General features: G+C 39.6%; 1 protein-coding gene and 1 pseudogene across 7 annotated transcripts in view; both read right to left on the reverse strand.

The window, feature by feature from the left end:
* Positions 1-4,442: 4,442 nt before the first annotated feature.
* Positions 4,443-4,560, reverse strand: LOC115898935 (annotated as a pseudogene).
* Positions 4,561-14,048: 9,488 nt separating this feature from the next.
* SMARCA1 (SWI/SNF related, matrix associated, actin dependent regulator of chromatin, subfamily a, member 1) overlaps positions 14,049-15,849 on the reverse strand; it is a 78,224-nt gene continuing 76,423 nt past the window's right edge. For 3 of the 7 annotated variants that reach the window (XM_010354779.2, XM_010354785.2, XM_010354782.2), the window contains one exon: positions 14,049-14,783. In XM_010354779.2, the coding sequence (XP_010353081.1) occupies positions 14,712-14,783 (72 nt within the window). In that variant the 3' untranslated portion in view covers positions 14,049-14,711. Of the gene's footprint in view, positions 14,852-15,849 lie in introns of all 7 variants that reach the window. The other 4 variants (XM_010354784.2, XM_010354783.2, XM_010354780.2 and 1 more) reach the window with 3 other exon arrangements.

A 15,849-nucleotide genomic window follows, 5' to 3' on the forward strand; every position in this document is an offset into this window, starting at 1 on the left:
ACCAGCCTGGCCAACATGGTGAAACCCCATCTCTACTAAAAATACAAAAAGTCACGGGGTGTGGTGGTGGGCACCTGTAATCCAGCTACTGGGGAAGCTGAGGCAGGAGAATCACTTGAAGCTGGGAAGCAGAGGTTGCAGTGAGCTGAGATCACACCATTGCACTTCAGCCTGGGCATCACAGTGAGACTCCATCTCAGAAAAAAAAATATATATATATATATATTCATCTATCACATGCAATGAGATATCTGGAACACTATGAATCTCATGCTAATGGACATTTATCAGGGTGGTGAGATTTGAGATGGCTTTAGCTCCCAACTTTTTATTTTGAATTACTAGAATTTTTGTAATGAACTTGTATCATTTTTAGAAGAATAAAGTCCTTTTGAAATAAGATGATTAGAGTCAAAGATCTCCAAAGATCTTCAAGCTCTAATAGTTTTAATAGATTTAATATTCCATGAAGCAAATGCATATCCATAATTCAAAGGCTCCACATTCTTTTTTTAAAAACAATAATATCTCACTAAGTCATCTGAGTCTCCTTTGATCACTGATCTTTGTTGAGGCTCAAGGCCTGTTAGAAAAGCACTAGATGACTTCAGATAACTTTAGAGGACAGTGTGTTCTCATTAACCAAAAGCAGTTTTTTTAACACCAATGGAAATTTTTTAAATGGGAAGCATGCTATCTAATTAATCTAAGAAAAATGAAAAAACATTAACTTACACATAAAGTAGTTTTTTGTTTGTTTGGGATTTTTTTTGAAACAGGGTCTCACACTGTCCCCTCCCCCGGGCTGGAGTGCAACGGCGCAATTTCAGCTCACTGCAACCTCTGCCTCCCGGGTTCAAGCAGTTCTCCTGCCTCAGCCTCCTGAGTAGCTGGGATTACAGGCTCCTACTACCACACCTGGCTATTTTTTGTATTTTCAGTAGAGACGACGTTTCGCTAAGTTGGTTAGGCTCATCTGGAACTCCTGACCTCGTGATCCACTGCCTGGCTAATATTTTTTGTATTTTTAGTAGAGACGAGGTTTCACTAAGTTGGCCAGGCTGGTCTCGAACTCTTGACCTCGTGATCCACTGCACCCGGCCCACATAAAATAGTTTTAATATTTAGATGTAATTATGGTAAACTGTATACTTAAAGAGTCTATAAATATAACTTACATTGTCATCACTTTCTTCAATACCAAGAGTCCAAATATATTGTCTGGTTGGAGAACCCACTATTCCTCTAATCTCTCCCAGTTATTTCATACCTCTCTGTCTTTGCACACATGCTAAGGCTTTCTCCTTCATCTCTATTTGGTCAAATGTCATTTATCCTTCAAAACTCAGTACCTCCTACCACTACAGGCCTATAGCACCTGGGGTATACATCAGTTATAACATTCTCAGGGCCTTGTGTAATTGTGTAGGTTGTGCACTGCACAGGGCACACAGATGAGGGAGTAAGGGGGAGTTAAAATCCAGCCTGAGCTCAGCTGCTAAGTGAGCTGTACCTGCCTAGAGGAGGACTCTACTAAATCTGCACAAATGTTGACCTTACAGGTTCATGTTGACTCTCAGGGTTGTTTGGATTGAAATCAGAAGTTTACTGCTCCTCCTAGACTGTGAATGCATAAAAGGCAGGGACAGTGCCATGTTCACCCTTTTACCCCCAGCATCCTCAATGCCTAGCATAAAGTAGGAACTTCATATTTGTTTAATAGATCCTGAATAAATATAAGATATAAACAGTTCCTTAACCTCTTAACATCACAGTAATAACAAGTGCCAGAAATTTTTCTCTCACCTTTAGGTTGAAAAACATTTTTTAAAAGTCATACAGGAAAATAAATAAAACTAATATTAAGTCAGTCGCATTTGTATGCCAGGAATTTCACATATATCATTTCATTTTATGCTTCCAATAACCCTACCCATTAAGTCCTCTTAGTAGTGATCATACTTAACATACTTAATCAACATACTTAACAACCAGTACAACATAGGCACCCACCAATCAGAGTGGACACTGATAGAGCTCAGCTATAAACAACTGTTCCACCCATGCTGGTAAGTATCAACTCAATGTCAGCCCTGTGTATGTCATCCTCACATCAGAGATAGGCAAATGCATGCTCGGGAAAGTTAGATAATGTGTCAAAGTCACATAGCTAGTTAAGTGGAAAAACCAGGCCTACAACCTGGCTGATTCCCAAAACATGTGCTCTTTCCCCCATACCATGATACCACTACATCATCTGTATATAGCCTAGCAGGCGTGTGGCAGCTTCGCCTGTTTCCTGACATCTGGCGCAATGTCTATTCACTAGAGTACTTCACCTTCCCAAAGAGGAATAATCATAGTTTATAACTCTAAAGTAATTACCTTGATTCCACAAGTCACACACAACTACTCATGTGGCTTTATAGTAATGCTTCATATCTTAATAAATCTGAGTGGTACATTTTTATTACTTCATACATTGAAGGGGTTAGGAACAGGAGACAATTCTTGATTAAGGCTCCTGGTTCCCTTTAAATTTGCTAAAGTTAATTTTCTTTAAACTTGGACTAAATAATGTAGTTCCTTTCCACAATTATACCTCAACTGCTTAAGATTATACCCAATGTAATTTTGTTCTGTGAAAGTTCGGGGCAGTACTTTGCATCCTACACATTTTACTATTGGTTAATGAATTCTAGCTTGTTTCAAGAGATCATATGTTCTATGAACATATGTTCATTTGGGGACCCTGTTATTTACTCAATCCTTGGACCATCCACCATATAGCCCTATGGCCAGACACTATACATAATGCCAAATCCCTACTAGGAATGAAAACACTGAACAGTGCTTGGTTTGTTTTGAGTTTGTTTTCCATTACAGCCCTGCAGGGAATTCTAATAAACTAGTTTATACTATTAAATCAGTTCTTCTCTGTAAAATAAAGGGGATTTTTTTCCCTTAGTTTAGTTTTACTGGAATGTAGTACTAACCTACAGACAATCTAATCATTCTGATTTGTGACCAAAATTTATTTTACTTGCAAGAAGACAGTGAACCTAAGGAAAGATTATCAGTTTTAAAATGCTTTTTAAAAGACATGCGTTCCCTTTTTTTTAAGCAAGACATGTTGAAATTGCTTTAGAAGAAATCAACCAAACTATGAAATGCTTTATTTACAACTACATTGATGCAAGTACACATAGAAAATGTTGTACACATGCCTTCTGTAATACAAGTTTTGGATCCTCTTTCCATCCAAATCATGGGGTGGCACTCAAAATAATTAGCAACCAGAATGGCAAAGACATAAGCCAATCAAAATGGAGGAGGCCAACCCTAGCCCTGAAGCAGAAGCCTGGAGTCCTCTGCTACGCCACAAAATAACCCTTTAGTTGTTGGGTAGTAAGAAGGTGTTGGGGGTCTCAGGAAGGGATCAAGTCAGTTGGGGTAAGAACGCATTCAAGAGGTTCAGGGAAGGAACTATTTACCAATCACTAAGAAGTATTCAGTATTTTAATAACAAGTTTAGCCGGTTATTAAATAATTGCCAGTATTGTTATATTCTAATTTATATTATATTTTAGTATTACAGTAATAGCAGTATAATTTAAAATAAACACTATGGTGAGTACCATCTAAAAATCAATCTGCCAGTCAATACACTGTACTTGAAATGTCCATCAATGCCTGCCAGACCCCAGGCCCTTTGTCCACCTACTCTACTCTTAGCCCCTACTGTCTAGCAGCCATGTTATGTATTATATTAGTGTGCCTTTCATTGGACACAGCCAGTGAGACTCAGGATGAATTCACAACTCAAGGTCCAAAAATCCACAAGCCAGTCAGCAACCTTTGACATAGCTGGCACAAAAATAAACTGGCCAACAAATCAGACTCCCAATCTTGGGAATTTTGAGTTGGGAAGCATGGAAAGATTCACGCATGGGGCATTAGTCCTTCCTGGCAGGAAATGAGAATTCAAGAGGCGATCACAGAAGTATCACTATATAAAAAGAGGATTGGAGGAGCTAGGGTTGGACACAAGTGGCAACAGTTAATCCCAGGTGAGTATGGACATCACAATCAGCATATGAGGAACAGTGGCAATCCAGGTGCCAGGAGGGATAACACAGGGAGACCTCTATTTTGAGTTTACAAATCAAGGGCTTCCAAGGATCATAACTGTCAGATGACCTAGTGAAATTCTCCTGGATTGAAACTACCACAGAGTGAGACAACAAAGCCCACTTCAGCTCAACCACCAAAGGCCTGGATTCAAATTGGCACCCTAGAAACAGCAGTTTTCAAAGCGTGATTCCTGGACCAAGAGCATCAACGTAACCTGGGAACTTGTTAGAAATGCAAGTATCTACTGAATCAGAAACTCTGGAGATGGAGCTCAGCATTCTGGATTTTTTTTAATTAAATTTAAATAATGCCTACAGCACTCATGTTCCCAGGGGGTCTCCCATCCAAGTACTAACCAGGCCCAACCCTGCTTAGCTTCCAAGATCAGGCGAGATTGGGCATATTCAGTGTGATATGGCAATAGACCAGTTTGAGTTTTAACAAGTCTTCCAGGTGATTCCAATCCAAGTTCGAGTTTGAGAACCAACCCCTCAAGTTGCCTTTGCCCAGAGTGCCAACATTACCTAGAAGTGTACTGCTGCTGCCCTTAGATCATCTCAGGGATAATCCTCCCAGAGGCAGATTCCCCAGTTGTTCGGATTTGCTGATGAAAGAACTCCTCTGCAATAGTTTATGCTTACTGGTTTCAGTATATAATTCATCATTCCCAAGCAGCTGCAAGGATGCAATATACACGCTGAACCAAAGACCATAAGCAGGCCCAGGAACTGAAGATTTAAGGATGTCCCCTAAAGGTTGCAGACAGAGACTGACAGGCAGCTTTTAATATGATTCTTTCATATGGCTTCTAGATGAAACTGAGTTGCGTCTCTCCTGGAAGCACGTGTTTGTGGTTGAGGTGTAATAGGTAGGTGGTTTTAGGCAGAGACATCTTTGGTATTGTATATAGAAGAAAGGTCAGCGTACTAACGGGCAAGAAACAGACTATATGAAGATGTCAATTACTGCCTGTTAGTCCAGTGCCTGCTTGCAACCTCTGCTGCTCTTGCTGCCAAGTTTTATATCACATGACCTCACCCTTTAGCCACAGGGTGTACCCCTGACCCAGTTGTAGCCAAGTCAGTCAAGTCACTTACCTACAATGTGGCCTGATGCAGAAGATGATCTATGCCCATATGATTCTCCCATTCAAAAACGTGAAGGCGGCAGCAGTTAGAAATGAGAGTTAGAGTTTACCAAAAATGTCCTGAGGAAGAGAGGGATCTACGAAGGATCATGGCAGGAAAAAGTAACAATAAAAGCAGAACTCGTGCACAAAATCAGTAGGCCATTGATTAGAGCTATGGACACATACAGAGAGAAGCAGGGATGCTGAGAGAGAGAATGACAATGACAGAGACATTGAGAGAGACATCATGTAGCCCCAGAGAGAGATGAAGAGCATAACTGCCTCGATTCCTGCTGGCTGATGTCCTTATAATAACCACCTGTTCTTATTTAGGTAGTCAGCGAGTTACTAGAGTGCCTGAGGAAAGAGCTATTTATATTTGTTTGAGTGTAAGAGCACGTGAGAGCAAGTAACAAGATGATAGAGACACAGAGCCAATGAGAGGCAAGGGCAATAAAAGAAAGAAACAGAGACAGACTGTCCCTATGGATACAAAGCTTGAAGGGTATTCTGTCAGAGAAGGGGTCATGGCCACAACCCCTTCTCCCTAGCGTTTAACCTGAGGTGCAATTAAAAATGAAGAATGAATGAACAAATGAATGCATGAATACATAAATGAGTAAATAATAAATAGACAAGTACATTTCAAATGAATAAAGTTAATGACATTTGTCAGAATGGACAGAGATGACGACGGCCAAGGTCCAGTGGCAGAAAGCGCAACAAAGCTTCTGAGATCAAACCACTATGAGACCAGAAAGATGACTTAAGCATTTGAATTTCAAACCATTTTTGCTGGAACATCTTTGCCCAATGGTGGACTGAGTGGGGATCTCACTTAGGGACCAGTGACATGGGAGTTGAGACATTTTGCCCCAGATACATTAATTTAGTCATAACAAGTAACAGGGCACAGTCAGTCCAGCCCCATCCATGGAAATAATGGCAATTATGGGATCACAAATCATGATAACTCTGGTGGCAGCAAAAGTGACAGGAAAGCCTGTTCTGAAGCAAACAGCTTAGGTAGCAAAGGTAAAGGTCTCCTGCCTCAAAAAAGCTTGTCTGAGTTCTGACCCAGTGACAGAATAGGGGTGGTAGGACCGTCCCTGAACCTCAATAAATATGTTGAACCTCAGGGTACTCTCAAACAATACAGGGCATTTTGATCTCACTGCCCAGTTTTGGCCCCACTATTTTGACCACAAGGCCGTTTTTTTTTTTTTCTGCATGTTGCTTTCTTCTTCTCAGACTATGAACCATTCTGGTTATAAGAACTCAACTTTACTAGTTTAATTTAATACCCCTATTTGAACTTATAAGGATTTCTTTGAATGTATAAATAGGAATTTGACAACTTGAAAGTAGCTGAGCCCATGAGATGCTGAGCCCAACCCAAACTGCTAACCCACAGAATTGTGAGTTGCAAGTGGTTGTTTTAAGCCACTGAGTTTTAGGGTAGATTTTTATGCAGCAAAAGGTAACTGACATGGAGCCTGTCTAAAATAAAGCCAAACCAAGTGTAGTTGTCTTCAAAGCCTAAAGCTGAAAATTCTGAATGTGATTCTGAATGATTTCCTTCAGCATGGCAAATCCATATCCCCGCATCCTGAGAGATAAAATCACTAATTCCAGTTCTATGAGGTTTAAGCAGTGCAGCTTGGCATACCACAGCACCTACCTAGCATTGCAGAAGATCTCCACGTGAGGAAAATTATGGCATGCAAACTATTCACATATAGTCTACATTGCTTTTTTAAAAACTACAAAATAAAAACAAATCGTTTAAAAACATAGTCCATCCATATTCAAATTTCAGCGTATGTGCATTTATAACAGCATATGAAAGTATCACATTTTCTCCCAGTATCGTAAACAGCAGCAAGTTGCCATTTCCCAGAAGACTCAAAATACTGTGACACCATGGTATAGTAAACCATTGTCTCAAGGATTCAAGTTCACTGATAAAAGAATCTCACCAATAATCAAAAACTGTGTTAGAAAATAAGAAGTCCCACACAGGTGATGTGATTCTCACAGAAAGTTATTGAGTTTGCATTCTATAATGGTACCTCTTTTGATACCTTCTGTATTAGTCAATGCTCCAGCCACAAATCAACACATAATCAAGCACACACTAAATAATGTACATGGTTGCCATAGCTAAACATCTAAGCAAGCATAGTGTCCATATTGACTTCCAGGCAAAGGAGTTAAAAGTTCCTCTCTAGTCTGCTCCCCAGCCTCCTACCCAAGTAGTGGAGGAGTGCTGAATTGATGGGCAAGATTCCTGGGCGCTGTTGAACCACAGTTTTTACTGGGTGGAGCCCTGAGAATATAAACAATCCCATACAGGCAGAAAGCCCCTTTCTGGGTTCATTCTCTCTGGGGCTGGTGGCTGTAACGTTTTTTTCCCTCTCATTTGAATGGCAAATTTGGAAATTTGACTTTGGCTTAAGGGAAATGCTATTCATCCTGTTTGGGTTCTGAGTTCCACACTATCTCTACTCTAAGCTTCCTTGTGGTCAGCTTAGTAGAGTGCTGAAATAGAATCTGGGGGTCAATGCCCCCAATGTTATTTTACTTCCTTTGCCACTCTTTAATCACATGTGTCTCTTGTGGAACACACCAGAGTGACAGGGCCAAGGCAGAATTTAAATATTCCCAAGTCACCCGGCCAATCACTACCATAATTCATCCCTTAATGGTGCCTGGATCTCACCTCTGTCCCTGACACTGACATGATCTCAGAAGACAGGGCAACTGTATACCCCAGGGACTGACATTTGGGGAGTAAAGTCCCACAAAAGAGATTGAGGTTTAGTCCTCAAACTTGAAGCACTGCTGCTGTAGGGCCAGTGTATAATCTCCCATGTGTAACAGGCAGGTGCTGTTATTGGTGTAAATACTCATTTTAGGAGCTAGGATAACCTTGTCCATGACTTCAAACTGCAGGAGCCGCAAGGTTCTGCAGCTAGGTCTCCCTAAAATAAACAAAATTCCAGTGTGTGACATTTTTGGCCTATTGGATCATTAGATCCAAATACTCATACACCCAACTTAGATGACAGGCCTAGATTCTGTTCCTCTGAACTTTGTTTTAACTTGTATCCAGAGATAGAGAATGATGGTCACATAAAATTCTGAGGTGTCATGGCCTTCTGTGAAGTTTTCTGAGTCCCTTACCCACCATATGTTCTCATGTTGACTCTGATTTGGACATTGCATAAACCCTAATATAAGAATCTGTGGAGAAAAGATAGAGTTAAAAAAATAACCCTTAGTGATTTGCAAGGCCTAATCAAAAGACAAGACACACCCTGCAGTTGCTTTCCTGATCAGGAATCTTCAATAAACATCGGCCAAGAGTCTAATTATGGTTGTGGACTTTAGAGACCTGAGTGTGGATGCAATCACTGAAGGAAGGTAGAGTTCACTCATAAAAAGAGATTGAGACCTTCACTACATGGAGACAGTAGCTTACTCTCAGACTGAGGTGAAGAGTAAAAGTTAATGAAAGAAAAAAAGATCAAAAGTCAACAGGGCATTAAATAATAACTATATCCAGAATGCCATGGCTTTGAGAATTGGGTCGGCCTGGAAATAAAGGCCCTAGGTTAGGTTAGGTTACATTATAAGATAGGTTAGACTACAGGATAGGATGTGTTAGATTACAGGGTACTTTAAATGAACTAAAAACTCTTGCCCGGGAGATAGTTATTGCTTTGGAAGTGGTGGGAAGCAAGCCAGGAAAGAATCAGAAAAGGAGACTGGGTGTGGGGCCTCACACCTGTAATCCCATCACTTTGGGGGGACCAAGGCAGGAGGATCGTTTGAACCCAGGGGTTCAAGACCCACCTGGGCAGCATGGCGAAACCCTGCCTCTACAAAAAATACAAAAAATTAGCCCGTCATGGCAGTGCCCACCTGTAGTCCCAGCTACTCAGGAGGCTGAGGTGGGAGAATCCCCTGAGCCAGGGAAGTCAAGGCTGCAGTGAGCCAAAATTGCACAACTGCACTCCAGTCTCAGTGACAGAATGAGACCATGTCTCAATAAACAAAACTAGGAAAGGAAGAAAGCTTGAGATCTTAGAAACCAGGATAGACATATATGAAAGGAGAAAAGGATATACCTACACAGATACAGCACCCAGATCTCAGACCCAATTGCAATCATTTCTCATGAAGGCAAGGGAAACCATCTACCTAACTGTAAACAGTGTAGCTAACATACATTAGGAAATAGTAGACGAAATACCATAACAATCTTAGTAGAAAGGGGTAAGTTATCATATTTCAGCAGTGATCTTATTGCCAGTACAAAACTAAATGCCAGTACAAAAACAAATGGCATTTGGAAACTTACAGTTGATTTCAGGAAAGGGCTGAATAATCCTACATGATGATGATGGTGGTCACATAATAAATACTCTAGCAAAGGTGAGACCTTATGCAAAGATCTTTTCTATCTTGGATATAGCAAATAGGCTTTGAGCTCTACCACTGAAGGATATATGTTAATTCAAAACTATTCATGAAGAGAGGTAGACAGTTGTGAGATGAATAGTGCTCACCATCAACCTCCCATAGATATATGGAGACTCAAAGACAGCCCACATAATTTGGTAATCCAATATATTGATGAATTCTAGTATCTATATCACAGGAAGATCAGAAATTAACCAAGCATATCTTGGGGGCAATACAGACAGGGCTGAAAGTCAATGGAAAGATATAGCTTGGATCTGACTACAGTGGCCTAGATGAATGTTTCCTCAGCAGGAGAGCAATGTATCAGGAAAGGGACAAATGACCAAGTCACTAGGCCAACAAATGAAAAGAGCCTGTTATCAACAAGCTTTCGTAATGGTTGCATTACAGTAAGAAAGGCCAATGCTTGGTCCAAATATCTAAATGAAACACTGGTACAGGGAAGGAATATCAGCTAGCATGGAGAACACTTAAAAAGACAATAGCTTGGGCACCATCTTTGGCCTTACCAAACACTTGAGAACCTTGTAACCTCTGCCTCATGATAATACCCAATACCATAGCTATTGGTGATACAAGAAAATTTCTTTTGTTAATTAGCTTGCAGAGGCCTGGAAGGCTTCCCTATCTTCTGTAAGGTAGCCTGGAAGAGCTCAGGGTTCCCAGTGCAGAATACTCTGATTCAGTCATACCACCCATTAGCTGTTCACAGAGGGAATAGAATTTATAAGAACAGATCAATAATATGCTATCCAGTCATTACTCTTATTAAACACCCTATGCTTTCTAAATGAATTACTAAGGGCTAAGAAGAGCTATGCACACAAGGCGAGTATCTTAATTTGAGTTCCCTCAGAAGCAAATGCTGATACAAAGATTCTAATTCAAGTAATTTATTCAGGAGCTGACATAAGGAAATACCTACAGGTGAGTAGGGAAGTGATACAGGGAAAAGAAAGCAGTTAATAGAGTGTGTTATCAAGACAGCCCCTACTGTGGGTGGCTGGAGCTTAATCCGGTGGGTAAACTCTGGGGAACCATAAATCACATACCTTAGTTACCTTGCTCAAGAGGTAAGAGAGTTGGGGTATTCCTACACCAACTCCCATCAGTTTTTTATTCAGAGTCACTTCCAGAGGTGTTAATCCCTAGCTCTTCCAGCCTACCATGCGGAGGGTAGAGAAGCCTTCTAGGCCTCTGAAAAAGCCTTCAGAAAGAGACAGTGGCAAATAAAAATCAGTTGGAGCACACAGAAATAATAAGGCTGAGGGATAGGTGACAGGACAGTTAGTATTAGCTATGTGTACTTCAACCACAGAAAAATCTTACTCCTGTCTATTAGGCAGGATGGCTTGGGAGATGAAGGAAACATGAGATGGAATACTCAGAGAAGTTGGAAATTTGGTAACAACCTGAGGATTTCAGGAATTGGTAAGAACACCTGGAGAGAAAGACATGTGGTGGCCTTGAAGCTGGCCTGGACTCTTAGCTGCACTGGCTAATGCACCATAGAGGGGGAACAATAGACCACAGTGGGGACTTTTGCCAATAATTGGGAAATAACAGCATTTTATTTTGATGACAGTAGATAGATTCACCAGTTAGGTAGAGGCTTTTCAAACCAAACACCTAGCAACTAAGATAGCTGCAAATATTTTAGTTCAAAAATTTCTCTTAACTGGGAGTCTTACACAAAGAACCAAATTTGGAAACACATTTCATGGGAAAACTGTGTAATCTGACAAGTATCCAAGTATAGCCTAACACTCGTAGGCTAGGTAGCCAGAGAAAAACACAGAACTATACAATAAAGCCATACCAATGGCTATGATAAAAACAAGAGATTACTGAGCTCACCACCTGCCTTCTTTTGATTCTAAGGAAATTAGAGCCTGAGTAGCCAATGAATCAAGACAGAGCTTTACAAGGACCTCTGTGGAAGATCTAGGGTTGTTGGGAAATTCATTCACCCCTTATCTTTTACAGATAGAGGCCTTGAGTGAAGGAAGCCACTCAGGGTCTCTGTTTCTGTGCTCACTTTCCTCCTTGTACATTTTCCAAACAAGGAATCAGGTTGGGTCAGATTCCAATGTACCATTCCATTGGACCATTTTTGCTGGTGGGCAGAGTCATTATGCTTTATAAGACTGCATTCATGTATATAGCACTCTCTTCTGCTTCCTCTGGCCTCCATACAGCTGACATAGTAAACTGACAATCCAGATTTATCTCCCCAACATGGCAGCCATGTCTAGGCCACTTGTTTGAAATGGGATTTCTTTGTTGGGACTTTTACATTTTCAATGGGAGTTGAATTTCTCTGAGGAAATTTCACAATAAGAGGGGTTTCATATTCAAACTTGAGGCATTTTGTATTTCCAAGATGTTACTATTTGGACTAAGCTATCATCTGGTGTTCACTGTATGGGTCTGTTTGGTAGGCTAGGTTCAACAATGTAGCTATACATACTTTAAGATGAGAAGTAGAATAGGTGATGAATTTTTCACTAAATATATAGTGTGGTCTTTAAGTTAAGTCCTGAATAAAACTATTTCACAAGTTTCTAAGGATGACATCAGAAGCATCCATTGAAGGCCTTGGGGAGCTCAATTTCACATCTCTTTGGTCCAAGAAAGACTCACAACAGCCATGATATGGAACAGGGAAATGGCTCCATGAAAAGAAGAACTTACCTGCAGATTTTTTCCCCTAAGGTAGAGAATCACATATTAGCTCAGCTACTGACCCCTTTGGATTACCAGAGAAAGAATGAGAATTAGAGATTATTAAATGTCCGTGTTGGGGTTCAAAGACCCTAACTGTGCCAGCTCCCACCCGCCATCTTCACTGCTCCCTAGGAAAAGAAAGGCTGAACTGACTGATCAGAGTCCAGGACCTTATTAGGCTGTTTTCTACTGCATACAACTTGGGGTTATCAGTAAAAGTCTCTGGTATCATTTTCTCCAGCACAGATGACTAACTACAGCTATTCATATCATTGGAGTGGAAAATTCCAAGGTTAGATTTCGGGCTGAAGAGCTCTGGAGTTTGCAGCCAAAGCACCAGCTAGTGAAGTATTACTTTGCTCACCTTAACCTCCCTTCCTTACAGAAAAGGCAGTTAAGCCAAGGATAGATTTGGGTATACCTGGGTCCCCTGATATAATACCGTCCCAACCTTGTCTCTTAATAGAATCCCAATTTTACCCCAACCCCCAAGAGGGTACAAGAGTCTAAGTGCTAATAGTGGAAACAGTAAAAATAATCCAACCAGAAACACGGCAGTAAGAGATATAAAATCCGGACAATGAATGGAGACTTAGAAGAGTCCCACAGACAGTGGGTTGTTGTTCTAGAAGATCTATTCCTCTACTGGAGAACCTCTATGAAGATTGAGGATGTGAAGAATGCTGACTTACACTCAGGGGCTACCCAGAATTTGCTAGTAGTATACTAAAGAGAGTCTGATAGAAAATGCAGAAAGATCTTGGAAGGGGGAAGAGACAACTCTTTAGTGGTCCAAACCTTGTTTTGGTAACTAACATCATTATCCTGCATTCTCAGCTTTACTTATTTGTTGCGTATTTCACACTAGATTCAGATCCATTTTCCCTGCTCTCTTACAATCTGACCCAGACTCTGATTAATTCCACACTTAAAGTTTCATGTAATAGACCCAGGTTCATTCCTGAACTGACAGTCTCTGTGACAGAGGCAGTAATGTAAGACGTTCCATTTATTTCCCTACATTTGCCAGCCCTCTTTCAGGTATATAGGATGACAGGACTACTTTGGTGGCAATGAAATATAAGTGGATGTGACACACGTCACTTCTGGGCTGAGGCAGTAAAGAGCCTAAGTGCTACATGTTTCAGATGTTGCAGCCACAAAAGAGCAGAGCCTTAGTCATCCTGGAACCTTGAGTTACCATGTGGAGCAGATCCCTTCCCATTCCCACATCCCTCTGTCCTGCATGAGATATGTAGTGTGAGCAAGAAAAAAACTCTTGGTGTATAAAACCTCTGACACTTTTGAGATTGTTACCTGAGCATAACTGTATTCCTGACAAACACACCCCCCTTCTTCTGCATGCATAGTGCTTATTTCATACTCTAAACTTAATTGTTAATAATTCTACATGTTACACCCAGGCCCTTCTGAACTGGCTCTATGGGACAGAAGATCACACACAAGTCAGCAAGCAAAGCTTTAACTTTGAACCAAATACACAGTAGTAAACAATACAATTCAGTAAACACAACTACTTTCTACTGCACAAAAAAACAGGAAATAATTAAATTTCTTATAGACATTTCTTTATTATATTTTCCCACTTGAATATTTAGAGAATAATTTAAATGTAATGCATACTGACAGCAAGCACAGTATCAAATATTAGTTTTTTTAATATTTTTCTTTCCTCACCCTTTATTCCTTTGGAAAAAAATATTTAGATGACCTCAAAGAAACAAGTATTATGCTAATCACAGTATGCAGTAACACATACAAGCCCAGACTCAATAGAAAAGAAAGCAACAAAGAAGTGAAAAAGTCTTTCTCCTCAAATCATTTTAATTCATTTTTCCACAGCCATATAAATTTAAAGTATGAAACAACAATAATACAACTATAGAATCTAGGTTCTCTTTCAAAGCAGCGGCATATAAAACATAGAAAAGCTAAAACCTCAGCACAAGCTTCAAAAGAACAAGGACTGAGAGGATTTTGATGAAGACATGAAATGCACAAAATACAGTACACAAAATACTAGAATGCCATAAAATATAAAGCTACACATTTCAGGTAGAAAGCATTGTAAAATATATAAAATATGCAAGAAATCAAAACCAAAGAGATTTTTCTTAGAGTACCATGAATACACTGGAACTGGCAATTAGCATTTGAAGATGGGAACAAGAAAATAGCAGTTTCCCATTTAAAACTTTATTTCTAGGCTTTAGGATTTCACCTTCTTGACATCCTTCTTTCCAGAGCTCTCAGTAGCTGACTCTGCTTTTCTTTTCTGTGACTAAAATGGAAACAGATTTAATGTTCTGCTCCAATATGCACATTTTAAATGGCCCAACAATGTTAAATCTAGGATGCAAATGCATTAAAAAAAAATTTTAACATGAATATTCACTTAAATGTTATATTCACAGTTAATGTTCTATATAGCCCAACAAACTACATAACCCAATGTAAAATAACCTTCAAAGATGTTTCTTTTTATGAAAAGACATAAAATACCCATCAAAAATAGTCATCAAGTATCTACTTACACACGGTATTATAAATGTACTCTTATCTTAAAGAACTACTTAATGTTTTCTGGGCAAAATTTTATTTGTGAGTATATATTTTTTAAAAACTTATGATAGGTTTTAACATACCATATTTCATATCTTCTATGATACACATTTCTTTCACATTTTAGCATCTCTGAAATCAGGATGCATCTTACAACTGACGACAAATTACACCTGGCAGCATTTTTCCCTCAGTGGTACATAAAATAATGCTGTGTCTTACAATGGAAGGCATCTTAGATTCGATGAAATATGGCAGTTTACTTAACCACACTCAAATAATACGATCTATTAAAGAATATTTTAAATTACAGCTATACAAAGCAACCTGACCGGATTAAAATCAAGTTATCCTATCAACTCAACAGTTCACTTATTACCAAGCAATGTTTTGTTGTCTGCTCAGAGTTCCCATTTGTACTCATAGTTCCACAAACATCAGAAAACTTACTTGATCAAATCAGAACTCCTAGTTTCAACTTTAGCCCCATCCCATCCCACCCTTACCCCTCCGCTACCCCCATGATAGCTCTAGTCTCAATTCAGAAGATTTTGCTTGCATTATACTTCTGTTTAGATTGATGAGGAATTTTTTAAAATACTGAGCCTAGTTACTAGGGAGTTCCTAACCATATGTTCTACAAACAAATAAGAAACATGATAGTGATGTAATTCTTTTTCTGTCCAAAACAAATTAGCATTTCATAAAACCAGCTTTTATTTATAGGTATCACTATGGCATTAAACATAATATAGGCATTTTAATTATGTAAAAAAAAATGGGAT

Source organism: Rhinopithecus roxellana, chromosome 7 (assembly GCF_007565055.1).
Source record: "Rhinopithecus roxellana isolate Shanxi Qingling chromosome 7, ASM756505v1, whole genome shotgun sequence".
NCBI lineage: Eukaryota > Metazoa > Chordata > Mammalia > Primates > Cercopithecidae > Rhinopithecus > Rhinopithecus roxellana.